The sequence below is a fragment of the Dichotomopilus funicola genome (assembly GCF_033296635.1).
Source record: "Dichotomopilus funicola strain CBS 141.50 unplaced genomic scaffold C8A04scaffold_16, whole genome shotgun sequence".
NCBI lineage: Eukaryota > Fungi > Ascomycota > Sordariomycetes > Sordariales > Chaetomiaceae > Dichotomopilus > Dichotomopilus funicola.
Genome location: NW_026944037.1, coordinates 1 through 16488, shown reverse-complemented (window position 1 = coordinate 16488; position 16488 = coordinate 1). Strand labels below are relative to the sequence as shown.

Genomic DNA, 16488 nt, shown 5'->3' with positions numbered 1-16488 from the left:
CCCCTGCAACTCGCCGAGACCGTCCCGTTCCACGGTTCCAGCTTCTCCTCACACGGACACCCACGGCGTGTCTTGACTTTATTACCCTCATCCTCCACGGCTGCACCCCTTCCCCCCTCAATACATGAAGCCGTGTGTTGTTCGCCGCTGACCACGCGCGGGATTCCTGGGCTCGCGGCATGGACGAGCAATAACCGCATAGTCGACACCCCCCCACTGTCGCCCGCCCACCATGGGCAATGCACAGTCTACCGAGGAGCCCCGGAGGGCATCCCAGCGACTGTCGAAGCCGAGAACGGGCAATCATGCGACAGCCGGCCTGTTGAGCCCTGGTGTTTTCTCAAATAGCTCCCGCCGCTTTTCCCAGGCCCAGTTACCGAACCCGCCCGCTCCATCTTCGACAGTTGCTTCGACGCCAACAACTCTGTCGGTCGTCGAAGTCCCCGCTGGCCCCGACCGACGTCTCGACAGTCTCACGTCCCTTCAATCGGGTCCAGGCTCGCAGAAAGGATCGAAACGAAGGAGCTTGTTCCGCTCCCGTTCGACCCGGGTTGTTCAGTCCCCGCCCTTAGCGGGCTTCGGCGACGGCCCGGGTTCGCGGATGGTGGAGAGGATGAGCAGAGCGAGTTCCATGACATATGAGTCTGCGGTTGCGTATTATGGCCGTGTCGAAAGCGAGCCGTATGTGTGAAATCTTATTTATGTGTGACGAAGGTATCGTTGCTGACAACATTTGTCGACACAACAGCCAAATCACGCGGTCCGACTCCCGCGCTTCGTGGAACTACAATTTAACTTCCTACGAGGCGAAGCGGCTGCTAAATCTTGACGAGGAGCCGCATGACCAGACCACAGCCATGTCGGAGAACAGAACGACGGCGGTCACAGAAAACACATGGAAGAGCTCAAACCCAATATCAAGCAGCTCTAACGCGCCAATCGCCCGCACCGATTCGGACGTATCGCTCTACATGCCTGTTCGAAGAAGGTCCACGATCCGAACACCTGGTGTTGCCACCCGCTCGGCTAGCACGAATCGTGAGCTCTCGCCTCGGCCGCGCGTGAGCGTCCGCCACAGCCTTCCGCCAACGCCCAGCTTGTCCCGGAAGCAGTCGGTGGAATCGTACCGGAGCGGTATCGTGTCCATGCCCGCCTTGATTGCCGACCCCGAGTCTACCCTCCGAGCGGTAACTCCATGCGAAGACAAGTACTTGTCCATTGGCGCGTTCAAACTGGGTTCCCTCCGCATCACCAATGGTACCCCTAGCCCACTCACGCCAGAACTCGATAATTCTGATGCGAACGGGAAATGGGGTGCCGGTCAGGCCGCTGCTCGAGATGGCTACTTTGCTGGGACACCACTGCCAGCGTCTGGTGCCGCCAATATCAAAGCGCCGCATTCGGCGCGATCCCCCGGCCTTCTCTCTCCAGTTCACAAGAGTCTGACCCCGTCGCCTGTCCTCCAAACAACGTCCAAAGTAGCTGCCGAAGCTGATCGACTGTTTGACGACGAACCGCAACTGGAGTATTCTTCGGTCGAGATCTTGGATGTCCGCCTGGACCCAAGCGCCAAAGCACCACATGCGCAGCCGGAGTCCGACGCAACAACGAGCGTAACAAGAACAGATAGTGGATTTGTGTCGACGACGAGCCCAGGGTCTGAGACTTCGTACAAGGCACTGTCCAAGGCGGATTCTGGTTACAGTTCCAACGTATCTCTTCGTTCTCTGCGCGGCAAATCTAAAGGCAGCGAGAACGCCCGTCCTGCCGTGCCCGAGAAGACGTCGACCCGCGGTCTGAGGACACAGAAAGAGCCGGTTACTTTGGAGAAGCGGAAGCCTTTGCCGGGGGTAGAGGTTTCATCTCCTGCAGGTGTTGAAGAGGATCTGCCCCCGCCTGTCCCCCCAAAGGATGCCGCGCGGTATTCCTCAGGCTCTAGGTTGAGCGCTAAGAACACCCCGGGAAGCAGTATTCCACCTCATAGCCCGCGAGGAGGCCCAGAGGCCGGCAGGAGCAAGACCATGCCGCATATGCCTCATCCTCTCGTCACCCTTTCTTTGACCGACGGAATAGGGTCGGTTTCTTCCAATTCCGACCCCCGCAGCCCGGCGAGCGTCAAGTCCCCTTCGACTGAGAAACCGGGATCTCCACGCAGTGCCGGCCGCGGAACCCCGAAGACCAGCCGGCTGCACCGACTTCTGAGCTCTGCTCGCCGGCCAACCGCTAATTCGTCAACAACCCAACCCGTCCTCGCGCCACAATCAGCGACATCGGCGCCGGCAGTACAGGAGACGGAACAAAGCTTGATAGACCGAGCCGCCCGGCTTCCTGCAACAGCGAGAAGGCTAGTCTTGAAGTCACGCCCAAGTTTAGACACCCTTAAAACAATTTTCAGTGTGGGGAGCTTCGAAACTCAGCTTGAAAGTGCCAACCCGACGCAGACACCAACGTTATACCCCTCTGATATCCGGGGGTCTGGTGCTTGGAAACAGCCTCTGAATTCTGCTACCGCGCATCTTATTCCAAGGAAACCTATAACCCGAAAACCCGTTCCTGTCCGGTTGGGCTCCGCATCGGAGACGCAGCGGAAAGCTGGAAGCAGTTTGAGACACAGCGTTCTCGGTGTCACAAGTGCCGAGGTTCCCCCAGTACCGGAAAAGTCGAGCAGGCGAACCATGAGTCTCACATCTCTGGGTGAACACGTGCTGCAGGCGGGATACCGAGCGTCCGGCATGAACTTGCCTAGTTCGACGGCCGACCTCCCATCCCCTCCGCTCCCCAGCCCAGTTGCCAAGGCATTGGCGGCTGAGCGAAACAGCAACACGTCGGAAACAGCCTACCCAGCGAGAAGGCCGGCATCGCTCCGGATTCCACCAAGTCTCAGCCGCAAAAACAGTCGCGAGAGCCTACAGAGTTATCCAGCTGGGCAAACACTTGCGAGCAAAGCCAGTATGGAAAGTGTCGGCAGCTACGCTTCGAGCCGGCCCGGAGCAGGCAGCGAACCCTCATACCCAAGGCCTCACAGCATGATCTTCATGGATCCTCGGCGGCTTCAATCTTTCCGGAAGTACAGTCCCCAATCCCCGCCATACTCTCCCACGCGGGAAGCCCAAACAAACACGCTCCCTCACCGGCACTCTCAAACTTTCAGCCCTGGCGGGAGCCGCCGCAACTCCATTACCTCAGTCCAGAGCGACGGCGCATTTTACTCAATCAACACTCAGGGGTGGCAATTCCGCACGACGCAACAGCAACAACAGCGACAGCAATCTCTGCGACATCGGGCCAGCTACGACGGTTACAGTTACCAGTACCGATCTACCGGGTATCCCCCATCCATGTCTAACGGTTACACCGCGCCTACTCAGATGTCTTCCAGCGCCGGCGGTAGGTCGTACCTCAACCCGGCTGCCACCTGGAGTCGAAGCCAAGCCGATGCCGCAGCGGGCCAGTACTACCAACCACACCCGGTGTATGTTCCCCGCGGCCACTACCGTAACCGCAGTATGGGTGGGACGCGAGGCGAGTCGGGGCCGAATCCGCCGTATCGCGTGCTGCATAGCTATAATTCGCCTGCGTACCGGCATGCGCCGATCTGGGGTTGATGAGAGGATGCTCGGCGCCCGGATGTGACACCGGCAGGTTGCTTGTGGACAAAATTTTCTTGCCTTACCATCTATTTTCTCACAGCCATTCATAGTATTTACAATTCTTCTTGAGGCGGCATCTTTTCTGCCTACAGACCTCCGACCCTTTACTCATTGAGGTCCTTCGAGACTTGCACGCTATCCGCGACCATTTTCCTTGCCATCTGTCAGCTCACTATACCTTCTACCCCCCTACTTTTTTCTTAGGTATCCACGTTCTTCTCTTCAACATACATGCATTTCACCGCTGCTAGTGAGCGCGGCCTCAGGTTGGGGATGTATTACCAGATTTGTTCGTTATTCACGTTTTTGAATATCCGTTTCTACCTTTTTTATGTCAGTTTTACACGGACTTCCGTGGTTTGTTTTCTCTCTGTTTTTTTCTTTTGTCAAGGGTTACGTGGGAGAGGGAACATTCACGCTAGGGCATCAACGATACGTCCATGGTAGGACAGGCTATTTGCTAGAAATAAATTATACCCAGGGGAAGGCGGGTGGTGGTTTTTGGTTGTTGTGTATCATTAGAAAACTGCAAAGGATTGTACAAATACATGAAGGGATATGATCAGTTGTTTGATGTGGCGTTTATGAGCTGTGACATTGTGGTGCTTGATGTAGTGCTGCTGGGTGGACTTGATAGGTTTTCATATGGTGATTGATGTGTTGGAAAGGGTGATCTCCTGCGGGTTGACCGCACTAGTGGCCAGACGAGGGGTACATACATATGCAGACGAGTTTACCTGGCACCTCTCAAACGAGGGCTCATGGGCGGGCGGGATGCTCAACAAGTCCACAGTAAGAGCCTCGGCGAGTAAGAGCGAGGCGGGGCGAATACGGGCAATGAGGTCGTGGAGATCGATGGGAGGACTAGTGGATGCGGAGGGATACCTCATTCCCCTAGTCCGCCCGTAGATGTCCTCAATATGTAGGTATACCATTGGGCTGGTGAATTTGAAGATCTCACGGGTGCATCTTGAACAAGGCTTTGGTCGGAAGGTCAAGAGATGACACGACGAAATCACATACCCCCCCACACAGCCCCGGTGTGATTGAGTCCCTGCCGACGGGAAGGTAGTGTAAAATGCTGACGAGTGGCGCGGTCGGTTGTCGGCTGCACAGTCTGGGGAAACAAGATGATTACCTAGTTGAAGGGTTGTCGTTGGATAGATGTATGAGCGGCAGAGCGGGCTTAGCCGGCGGTGTGGCTGTACAAGTTCACGGAGGGGTTCCGCCCTGTCTGTATACTCGGTCACGACGTTGTGGGCTGACAAGGCTGGTATGTAACCTTTCGCATCAGAGTAGGTAGTTACGGAGTGGTGGTCGACTGGATTGGGTTGGTGAATTTGTGGGGTGTCGAACCCTGAGCCCCTCCATTTGACAGAGCCTAGCGGGCATTCTCAAAGGACCTACGGGAGCCAGCAATGCGCCCTCACCTTTTGGGCTGCTCCGTCTCGGTGCCAGATGCGGCTCATCAGCTTTCATGGGGCGAGCCCAAACGCAGCCTGACACCCTAGGTCCTGTGCCAACATCATACCCGCGTCCGCAAATGCATCGGTGTGCACAGCCTGCCAGATCATTGAAACTCCATGCAAGCACGCGGTAGGGCTGAGGACACTGCAGCTCTGGTCCACCCCCGCCGTTGGAGGTGGTGGGCTCTCGGGCGGCTCAAACTGGGCGGGACCCACTTCGGTGCATGCACAGCCCAGACAAAGCAAGCCCGCAACCTGGAAGGCCTAGACTTGCAGGCAGTCGTTTAGGGATCCCTTCTAAGTTCGTCCCATCTCCATCTCTGTCCTTTTCTCTCATGGAGACGGCATGGGGTAATGAGATGAGATGTTGTTCTCTCCAGGCTCCCCTAACTGAGACCGATGTGTGTGTGTGCTCTGGTTTTGATTTTGGATGCAATTGTACGCAGGGTTAATTGGCATTTCCGAACATCGCTCAGGTTGCGGCCTGTCCGCCGGTGGCTGTGGTCTGCTCGATCAGGTCATTCATCGCCCGGGTGTAACTGAAGTTTGGACGGGAACCACAGCCTTGGAGTCTCCCAAGAATCGCTTCATCAGATTGATTGGCCAACAAGCGATTTCTGCTACTAGATGACCCCACATTAGTTCCTGGCCCGTCTTCGGGTCTTGCTGACAATCCCTGTCCAGCCTGCTACCACCTGAGGAACATTTGAGAACGAACGCCCACGTCGAGAACTCTCCTCCTGTTGACCTCTTCTGTCTTGTCCCGTTTCCCATTTCCTCCTCTCACGCACCCTTACTCGTTCCAAATACACGTCAATTTTACCATAATCTAGCTTCATCGATCGAATCTTCCGAATTTGGGACCCAATCCCCCAAGACCCAATGTCTTCATAGGCACGTTTCCCCGACGCCAACCGCAAGGCTGGGGTCTCAGCACCAAGCTCGGCTGGAGAGGAATTCGACATCTGTCCAAGGGAGCACTGCACCCAACCGCTAAAATGGGGTGCCTCAATGTGTGTTTTTTTTTTAGACTTGCTAATTCTTCATTGGGGGTTTAAGGTGGCTTTGGTTGGCTAGTTGGATAGGACTGACATCACTTTTCTCCTCGTTAGTTCCGGAAGAAGGAGAAGTCGAGCTTCTTCCGTCGGATGACCACCGTCGGGTTCGGCTCGCCCGTCCACGGGAGACATGTTATGAGAGAAGTTATCATTGCGGCTCTGGCCTGCAATATCAAGGCCCTCATCGGTGTCGACATAAGCGCGAGTTTCCACGAGTGTTTCAAGAGACACGTCCGGCACGTCTACGACGACTTGAGGAAGAGGCATTTGCTCTCACGCGAGGAGCTTGATACATTTATGCGGGAAGCGCAGGGTGTCGAAAATCTCTTCCTCGGGCCCAAGGACAACAGCGCGATCAAGTTCGAGGAATACAAGTTTGACGAATTCTTTTGGCTTTGGAGCCAAAACGAGGCGGCCTGGCGAGCGACAGGAGATAAAGAACTGGAAGAACTGGACACATCGCTTCCAATCAGCAACTACTTCATCAGCAGTAGCCACAATACCTACCTCGAAGGCAACCAGCTTTCGTCCAAAAGCTCTACGGATGCTTACCGCGCCGTCTGTACTCCTTGTCAACCCTCATACCATACACTACAATTAGCTAACTATTCTGCAGGTTTTGCTCAATGGATGTCGTTGTATTGAAATTGATGTGTGGAATGGATCTCCTCCTAGAGCGCCCTCCAAGTCCCCCAAGCAGGCTCATAAACGACATTTTTCGTCCGGCTCCCTCCCACGATTTGCCGGAGAAACGATCGACGCATTTGTTAGCACAAGATTGAGCAGGAACCACAGCCGCAGCCCGAGCGCCGTACAGGCAGCGTTTCCATCGCCAGATCCACGAGAAAGCGGCACCACACTCGACCCAAAAGACCTCACCGAACAACTGAGCAAGTCGAGGGACTCCTCCCGGTCAAATCAGAGAGCAGAGCCCGTAGTACACCACCACAACACCATGACCTCGACTGTCGGCTTCCGCGAGGTGTGCCAGACCGTCCGTGAAAGCGCCTTCGAGAACAACCCTCTTCCCATCATCGTTAGCCTCGAGGTCGGCGCAGACAAGGAGCAGCAGGAGGTCATGGTGGAGATTATGAAGGAGGAATGGGCTGGCTTACTGCTAGATGAACGGTTCGATTTCTGCGACCCCACGAAACAGCAACCGCGGTTAGAAGACTTGCTGAACAAAATCCTCATCAAAACGAAACGACCGGATAGCAACCGAGTAGATGGAGAAGTGGAGAGAGGACGAAGCAACTCGATTATGAACGCGAAACCGCCGATTTGCAAAGCCCTGGGAAAACTAGCAATATACACTCACAGCGAGCACTACGTCGACGAGACCTCCCTTAACAGCAGCACCCCCAGCCATATATTTAGCGTGAGCGAAGACGCCTTCCTCTCGCTAACCGCAGACGAGTCCAAGCTCGACAAGCTACTCCGGCATAACCGCGACTTCTTTATGCGAATTTACCCCAAGGGGATCCGGGTAGACAGCAGTAACCCAGATCCGAGCTTCCATTGGCGCAGGGGCGCACAGATGGTGGCCATGAACTGGCAGAAATCCGACGAGGGCATGCTACTTAACGACGCCATGTTTGCCGGCACCAATGGCTGGATTCTCAAACCCAGCTCCCTACGCGGCGCGACCAATGTCGACACCGCTGAGATGCTCACTATGGCCAGCACAGCAACTAAAACCCTGGACCTCCAGATCACTGTCCTGGCGGGTCAGTTCCTGCCTCTGCCCGAGGACCGGAAGAAAAGCCACGGGTTCGGTCTTTCGAGCGATTGGAAGTTCAAACCCAAGGTCAAGATTGAGTTGCATATTGAGAAGCCGAACAAGTCCATGGACTTCTCAGGGGAGACGGAGCCCGGGCGGACGGAGCACCCAGACTGGGGTAAGAACCCCCCAAGCATCGACTTCTTGGGCGTGCGGAATGTCATGGAAGAGTTGAGTTTCGTAAGGTAAGCGAACACTGAGTCCCAAACTCATCTCCTTCATTCTCCCTCTTGTTATGACGGAACTGTGGCTGACACAGGCTCGCATGGAAAATAGATTCAAAGTCGAAGACTGCTCCAGCAACTTCGGGGGCGGGGTCGTAGCTTGGGCTTGTGTCCGGCTGGACCGCCTCCGGAAAGGCTATCGGTGCCTCGACCTCTTCCACCCAGTGACCCGTCGGCCCTGCGAGGGGAAATTGCTCGTCAAAATTGCGAAGACCTTGAGGGATTAACCGTTGAATCCCCATCGCTCCCCCAAATGGCGCTCGCTTTCTCCTCTTCTTTTCGTTTCTATTTCATTTGTCAGCTGGACAATCGTTTTTCAACTATATTTCATTTTTACACATTTTTTATTATTAGGATCTTTGTATTTCTGCGTCACCTCTTGGGCATTTACGGGTCTCTATTTACTTGGCTATGGCGGGTTTTCTCCGACAACACATGGGAGGCGATCGGTTCACGCCGTATTTGGGTTACATATTGCATAAGTGGGTTCCTTTGTTTGATTGGCGAAACAGGACAGCGACAAACAAGTTTCGGGTTTGGGGATAATTTGTCTTGCTTGGTTGGTCTGGCGGGGTTTGGTTTCTTGATGCTGGTCTGGTATATCCAATGCGTTTGGGAGCGTGACAATTGGAGCGGCCGGCGACATGCTTTCGTTTTTTTCTTTACGGCCACAAGTTATGGCCTAGAAGATACAATCAAGCAATTTCCTGTTTCCTGAGTACGATAGTTGTCGACCTCGTGGCCGACGGCTGGGTGCAGTTCGACGCGGATGGGTCGGTGGATGACTCTGGCTCTTATTCTGTCTGCTATGGTGCCAACTCGGGGGCATCGCTGTATGCTCAAGTGGTGCTGCCACCCGCATTCCAGACATGGGGTTTTCCCAGTGGAAGTACACTGAATATTTATTCACCCAAACCCGTGGCCCTCATGGACTGAACCTGCCCCGTCCAGCACATTCAAAGCCGGAATCGTCTTCCGGCAACATGTCGACGTGCACTCTTTGCGAAGGCATGAGGCCAGACGAGCTTGAGCTCAGCACTCCGTCTCTGCGCAGCTTGTAGGCCTACTCTCTAGAGAAGTATATGGATACCATCGAAGCAAATGCAAAGGCGTGGGGACTGAGAGTGGGAGGAGATTCTTATAAAGTCAAGCATAACCCTTCCAATAGCCATGCCGATCAAAATTGGTATATTGCAGCTTTGGCTCAACTGGCTGGGCCACTGCCACTCAGGGCGGTCTCCAGTTTCCCCGAGTTTCTGGGGATATGGGAAGTATGGAGTAACGGCCAATACGAGATTCTTGATGGATGGAGCAGGGTAGTCCATTTTCATCGGCCTCCCCGCAGCGATCAGCTGATATCTCTCTGGATAATGTCATCGGTTAATGTAATTAGCTAGGTGCCTTAGATAGCACCTGGCACGGCTACTAGTCATCACCTTCATCTTCCTCTTTTCTCAGCTGAAGAATACTTCGAGTCCAGGCAACACAGTGTAATCACCTCACAAATGAGATTCAAGATATGTCTTTATACCTATGCCTCAATAATTACTTGTCTACATATGAACTAGGTAACCATATTCAGGGTAATCACGTTACCTTCTTCATATCCTTCAACTTGATCTTGCCCTCAACTCCAAAGGAGTTAATCATCAAGGGACCAAGGCTCACCACGATCCCCGTGGAAAGGATAGCATAGCTCTAGCGGGATATTAGAATCCATCCCTCGGGTATAATGCATCTCTTCTGCAGCGCTCGTCACGCCAATAATCGGGTCAACCGTGACTTCCAGAATCTCATCATCGTCTTCAAGCCCCCCATTCGGCCTTAGATCAAACCACACGAAATAAAACACCACCGTTTCCCAAGCCTGTTCATCTTCATCCTTCGGCACCTGCCCGAGTACGATTACCATCTGCCTGTAGAATTTCATGTTGCTACGGTAGGAGTCCCCCCACTGAAACTCTTTGCGGCCAGCGGCCCGCGCTGCAGCCATCTTTGCCCGTTGATGAGCAACCGCCCGGGTTATCATATCAGTGCGTGCAAGGCGGGCCTTGTCGGCCCTTATTTCAGGGGGATACCGCCTTTCCGACGGTGGCAAGTCGAGCCACTCCCCCGTTCGCATTAATCTGGTATCCTCCGCGACTCGCCTCGCCATTCGATCCAAAGCAGTACCATCATCCTCCCCTGCCCCGCCAGCCCTTCCACCGCTAATAGCCGCCATGAATTCTTCTCTTACCCCGTAAACATCCAGCCGGTCCCGGGCGGCCGTTTCGTCACCATGGTGAATATCAAACGTCTTCACCTCTAGCGCTCCCGCCACGCTAACAAGCTCATCCAGGCCCGCCTCCTCGCGCCACGGCACATAGATCTGAAATGTAATTCACGGCGACTCGTGTGTCCTATCGCCTTCACCAAACTTCTCAGGGGGCTGCCCTTCCAAGTCACGGGTGTACTGGTGCCACACGCTTACACATGGCAACGACGCGTCCACGAGGTCGCCCGCGTCACCTCCCGAGTCGTTCCCGTTCCCGTCGTCGTCTTGCTGCTGCGCTGGCTGGTGCTGCGGATGTTGGGACTCGATGTCCTGCGCGATTTTCGTTACGAGAAATTTCCGTATGCGCGGAATTGAGTGCCGTGGGTAGCGGGTCATTCCACCGTTTTCTTTGTAGCGGCGCATGGCGTCGCACCAGTCGCACCATTTCACAAATGGCCGCTCGAGTGTCCCGAGTTCAGGGCTCTCGGGTCGTTGCGATGCCATGATTGTAATCGCTTAGAGATACAAGAGCGGGGAGCGGGTATCTTGCTTTTCTTGTTCTGCGAAAAATGGAGGAGAATTTCCGGGGCTGAGGTGAGCCGATATCTTGTCGAGGATTGACTCTGCTGGCGGCAGTTTTGAACAATGAATGTGTTACGTTCCCGGCCAGATAGCTGGCTTTGTGCGATCTGGGGAGATGGCGGGGAAACTCAAGACGTTGTTTGATCACAGGGCAGCAGCTCGCATGATGCACAATATATGTTGGTGCGGCCGTTCGCACATTAGGTTGCGAGCGATAATTGGAGCGGCTAGTGGCATGTTTTGGCTTTTTAGGGGGGGCACAATTGATGGCGTAGGAGATATAATCAAGCATGTTGTTATTTCCTAAGCACAATCGTTTTGTCAACTTAAGTTGTCTCGTAACTTCGTGTCTAGACTTGGGGTTGGATGTGGATGCGTCTGAGGCCACTGTGAGCGCTGATGTAGCCCCACTCATACGGCTGATTAGATAAGCGAAATCAAGCACTTCGACGACCATAAAATGGTCCACACCAAAATTTTCCTCTTCCGCAGAACATCTCAATTCTCAAAACACGCGCCATTAGCCTTATTCGTTACCTCGCCGCAGTCCGATAGAGCTCCTCGTATGGCACAATATTATCTCAGGGACGTGTATCCAACCTTGTTCTTCTCGCTGGCCCAATTCTAGCGCGGTGTCGGCCCGGTAAGTTCCCGGTTCGTCTCGGAGTCGCTGCCGTTTTCCACTGGCGGGCGCTTCTCACGACGCGCGGGTTAACTACGCCATCCATTAGCAAAGGGTATGTCGAGTTCTCCTCCCGTTTTTCTATTACGCCCCCGACCCTTCCACCGTCGTTATGATGAGAGTAATTTGCGATTGATACCGGCTGGGTGGTCCCCTTTCGCCGGGGCGACTATATCCTCCGGACATATGATAGTTTTTCTTACATATTCTGAACAACCACGATGACCTCGCTCTCTTGCAATTGATTATACTGTTTGTTAAGAGACCATCTCTAACTCGGGTCATCAGTAGGATTTTGAACCAGCGGGATCGGTGCTAAGCACTCGTCGCGTCCTCTTGGTGGGGCCAGGAGATGCGTAGCGTAGGAGTTTTGTTACTCGCACGAAGCAAGCTCAACAGTTACATTCAGATAGATGAATACACATTTCCGCATAATTACTTGCTCGCTTCTTGTGTTGCTTCCCGATAACTGTGTGCCGAGTTGGTGTGGCTGCTTGTTGTACTGTATGTGCATCGTCGTCTCAAACCGCCGCAAATACCCTACTCACTGGTCGCATCACGCACCAGAATCAACGTTATCAGACCTACAGACACAAAAGCCGCTTTAAAGTCCGTGGTATCTAAGGGAATAAATTACAAACGCCAGTAACCCCATCCCCGATCCTCAGTAAAACATTAAGTCGATATGGTTCTCTACACCATCTTCATACCTCGTCTTCAAAGCTGCCCTACACAACAGCTTCGCAAGAGGCATCATTGTTTCTCTCATGTCCACGATTCCTCGCTTTTTTTGGTCGATATGCGAAGCATCTACAACGATCCGGTTCAAATTTTCAAGAGATAGGGCATCTAGGGTACTGTTAGTGTGAAGTCCCTCCGTATTAACGCCGGAAAGAGAGTGATCCCGTACCGTTCTCAATCAGATCAATCAGCCGTTGGGGTGTGCCAACAGCGATCCCGGTGCGGCTCTTCTTGAGGAAGGAAACCTGTTCTTCGACCTTGAAATGTTTTGCAAACTGGGAGCCATTGTCAGTAACTTGCGGTGTCTCAGAAACAAGTGTCCCATCTTCTACTCACCAGCTTCGCCACGGAGGCGTCCTTCTTTTGGAACTTCCTCACGGCTCTCACGAGCTCTGCCGCGCGAAGGCCAGCCCCGGCCACGACGAGGGTATGTGGCGATCCGGTCGCCTTCGATGCTTGGGAAAGCTTCGCCGGCTCTGTGGTAAACGCCTCTAGGAACCCTGGCAAGTTCTCAAGAGACCGCGGCTTCTGCCATGAGGTGGTGTCCAGAATTGAGTTCGCTTCGAGCCAATGGTTAGCACTCTTACAGCCTGGGTCAAAATACTCGAGGGGAAGGTGAGTTGGGGGTTTACCAGATATGTATAGATCGGTCAGCTCGACCGGGCTCAAATCGGTTCCGAAGCGGCGTGTCTTCTGCGCGATGTGGTCCGCAACAAGCTGACCGTCCATCCGCTCAAACGCTCTGTTCAGGCCGGCTTCAACATCAAGATCTTCTTCATCCTCCCTCAATTTCTTCTGCTTCCGCTGCTTCTTCGCCTTCTTCCGGGGTTCGTCGTCGTCTTGCAGCTTTCTCTTGCTGCTGTTTTCGGTTATGGCTGCCATCCTGGGTGTGGGAAAAGTGACCAAAAAATGAGAAACGTTTTGGGTTTGGTGATGCTTCAAGTTAACTGTTTGTTCTCATACGATGAATGCAAGCGTCGGTGTCTGGTACAGTTTTATCGAGATTCTTCGGTGTGAGGGTTGCTTCAACTGAAAATGAAATGGATGTCGAAAGTTTTATTCGCCAGAAAATTTGGTGCAACCAGATACAGTGCTGATTGAACTTTTATGGGATACACACTGTATTTATCTGCACTGATAAAATTCGTTGCCCACTGACATGGCCTCCATAGCGACCCAGCTCCATCACTTTGACAGCAGTGTCACCGTGCGAGGAGTTATTCTCTCCTGAATTCAACATTGTTGGGGGCTTCAAGTCAACATCATGTCTCTCACCTTGGTTGCTCCGAGCGAGTTTATCATTCTGCGTGAAAGGGAATATTCCTGTCTGCCGTTGGTAGAAATGAGGATGTCGGCTGGGTTAATGTTTTCTTTCAAGAAATTAAGCCCTGTCGGATGCTTGATCTCCCAGACTTGACTAATGGTAGGTGCGGGGGCGAGAGTTGTATTTTGAGAAGCCGGGTTCCTTGTATGTTAACTTGAATCCAACATGCCTCTTTGGATTTTCATCATTTCCGTACTGCATCTTGTTTTGCAGAGTACTGGATTGCTTACCTCTCACTCTTTTCCCGAATATATTCCTCACGATTGACGAGGTTAAGTGAAGTGCTTCCTTAGTTCCAGATGGTCTTCCAATTCCATGGCCCCTCAAACCGAGATCCCGGTGGTATGAACGAACGGCATCCACTATCACCCCAATGGCTATGTTCGCACGCTAATGTTACCATTGACAGGCTGCTAATGTCCTAGGAGTGAGAAATCATCAAGTTCAACACTCTCATCTCTTTCCCTCGGATCGCTGACTACCACTCGCTTTACAGACGATAGGAACAGGTGAGTCTGTGAGGATTGCCAGGACATGCCATCGGCCCCCGTCGTTAGCTTGGCTGATGCGTGTAATGATGATCTAACATTTACAGTGTGAGGTCTCACTCAACCCAACCCGCTCCGTTTGATACAGCAATCTCTTTGCTTCTAACGTGCCCGTTCTGTTCCAAATCCCAGATTTTGGTGTGTTCAGGTGCGTCTCACAGCTCCTACTTGAGCACATTCGTGATACTAACTATGAGACCCAGCTCATTCCACAAATATGGACGAACTGGAGGACAAAAAAGACTGAAGGCCTCCCTGCCCTGATGATGTTTCTTTGGGCATTATGTCAGTCCTTGGCTCCTCACTAACAAAACCTTACCATGAGCCGGCGTTGACTAGACATCCGCAGGTGGTCTCCCCTTTGGGGTTTATGCTATTTCTCAGAACTTCAACATTCCTCTCCAGGTGCAGCCGCAGGTCTTCATGGCCCTCTGCTTAGTGTCGTGGGCACAAATACTACGGTACCATAAGTACGCATGACACTGCTGTCTTACTCTCATATTTCTGGCATTTCTAACAAGTTTATTTGGGAACAGCCGTTGGCCAGCATGGAAAGCATCTGGATTAGCTCTCGCAATTGCAGCTCTCTTTGCGGGCCTAGAGGCCGCTCTTATTCTGACGTTAAGGGTTCGGGTCATCTGCAATATGTAATGAGAGAGTTGGACTGACCGTATCAGCCGATATACGAAGATGGCAGCGAGACTCCTATGATTGTTGTCGGAATCATTGCCGCAGTTTTACTCGCCGCCGGCTTACTCCCGCCATATGGAGAGCTGTGGAAGAGAAGGGGAAGAGTCATCGGGATAAATTGGGTAAAGATGCCCAAGAAGGGATTCGTTTCTTTTTCTGCTTCGAAATATCTACTAACCGTTTCCCCAGGTCTTTCTCTCTATGGATTGGCTCGGCGCATTCTTCTCCCTCATGGCCCTTGGTAACCGAAACTCTTGACCACTTACACGGGCAGTGCTAACAAATGTATGTGTTATAGTTGCCCAAAACAGATTTGACGTCCTTGGCGGTGTTCTTTATATTATCTGGTCAGTCGTACAGACCCACCGTGATCTTAGAACGCCCTACTCATACGTTGATTGCAGCTGCATTCTCGAAATTGGCATCTTCTCCTCCCACCTCGTATGGCTGGCGCGAACTCGGAAAATTCGGAAAGCTGCAGCTGCTGAAGGCAAAACCTTTGACGCCATTGCGGCGGAGCATGAAGCTCGAGGAATCCCGTTCAAATTTGCGGAAAGGAAGAGTTGGAAGGAGGAAAGGAGAGCCGTGCGGACCGAAGGGAGCAAGGAATCATCGGGGGGCGATATTGAGATGGGAGGTGTGGAGCAAGGGGCGCAGAACAAGTGACTGAATGATACAAACGGGACCGGGTTCTCTTGGGGAATCCGAGTTGATACTTCGACGAGAACTACTTGATCCGTATTCCCGAATATGCATTGGGGGGCGAGCTCATCCGATCACACGCCCAACACCGGACACGCAAAGCTAGGAGGTAACCACCGGAGTAGGACATGAACAACAGTGTCGCTCCGCATTCGGTAATGGATGCAGTGGCTCGGTCCATTCGGAGGTTTGGTAGGCTCTGACCGTGATACAGCCGTAGCATAATTACTAGTTTGGCCGAGCCCGATACCTTTCACAAGGACCCCCACACTTTGCTGTGTAACTGCCAGAAGCGTTGCGGGAAGCCCGTTTGGTTGGCCAACAGCTTCGATCACTTGAGGACCTCGGGACGGGGAGTCGGTTAAGCGGGATGTCATGAGCATGCGAGGCAGGATTGCTTCGGAGCGGAAATGCGGCTGGCCTTTCGTCCATTTATTCTGGAAGTCGTGCTTCATCAGCTTTGTATAACAGAGGACGTGGTATAACTACGGATCTGTGAACAACAGTATGAGTTAACAGCGAAGGTACATGGCGGAAACAGACCTGGCTGGAAGCGGTGTCTGCCCGGGTGTTACTCCGTGTGTTTGTGGCGATCGGACGAATGCAAATCGTGTCAAGCGGGGGCGGCTGGCGGGCCGCGGGTAAACTCAACTGAAGTGATTCTCAACCTTCTTTCTCATTCAGTTCAAGTCAGAATGACTTGGCTTGGACATGTGGACTAAATTTACTGCTTGGTATCAGAACCCTGACTGGCTCGCAATCAGCCGCTGACTGACTGTAACCCTAA

General features: G+C 53.1%; 5 protein-coding genes across 5 annotated transcripts; 3 read left to right on the top strand and 2 right to left on the bottom strand.

Moving 5' to 3' along the window:
- Nucleotides 1–232: 232 nt before the first annotated feature.
- On the top strand, nt 233–3605 carry C8A04DRAFT_10745 (uncharacterized protein; the record flags this gene model as incomplete). Its single annotated transcript, XM_062776698.1, has 2 exons — nt 233–681; nt 749–3605. 2 exons carry the CDS (start codon nt 233–235, stop codon nt 3603–3605), a joined length of 3306 nt encoding a protein of 1101 aa, XP_062638672.1.
- A 2509-nt stretch (nt 3606–6114) lies between these two features.
- C8A04DRAFT_26805 (PLC-like phosphodiesterase) lies at nt 6115–8405 on the top strand (the record flags this gene model as incomplete). Its single annotated transcript, XM_062780053.1, has 4 exons — nt 6115–6129; nt 6229–6732; nt 6791–8139; nt 8231–8405. The coding sequence occupies 4 exons, from the start codon at nt 6115–6117 to the stop codon at nt 8403–8405; spliced, it is 2043 nt and encodes a 680-aa protein (XP_062638671.1).
- A 1360-nt stretch (nt 8406–9765) lies between these two features.
- Nucleotides 9766–10936, bottom strand: C8A04DRAFT_26804 (uncharacterized protein; the record flags this gene model as incomplete). Its single annotated transcript, XM_062780052.1, has 3 exons — nt 9766–9876; nt 9938–10546; nt 10649–10936. The coding sequence occupies 3 exons, from the start codon at nt 10934–10936 to the stop codon at nt 9766–9768; spliced, it is 1008 nt and encodes a 335-aa protein (XP_062638670.1).
- Nucleotides 10937–12360: 1424 nt separating this feature from the next.
- Nucleotides 12361–13319, bottom strand: C8A04DRAFT_35802 (U3-containing 90S pre-ribosomal complex subunit-domain containing protein; the record flags this gene model as incomplete). The annotated part of the gene is made up of 4 exons (XM_062783304.1): nt 12361–12545; nt 12607–12712; nt 12774–12997; nt 13070–13319. 4 exons carry the CDS (start codon nt 13317–13319, stop codon nt 12361–12363), a joined length of 765 nt encoding a protein of 254 aa, XP_062638669.1.
- A 1190-nt stretch (nt 13320–14509) lies between these two features.
- Nucleotides 14510–15665, top strand: C8A04DRAFT_10661 (uncharacterized protein; the record flags this gene model as incomplete). The annotated part of the gene is made up of 7 exons (XM_062776667.1): nt 14510–14594; nt 14659–14779; nt 14846–14936; nt 14987–15121; nt 15189–15240; nt 15298–15346; nt 15404–15665. Coding segments are annotated over 7 exons (795 nt in total), but the record flags the coding sequence as incomplete, so codon positions are not given.
- Between the last annotated feature and the right edge of the window lie 823 nt (nt 15666–16488).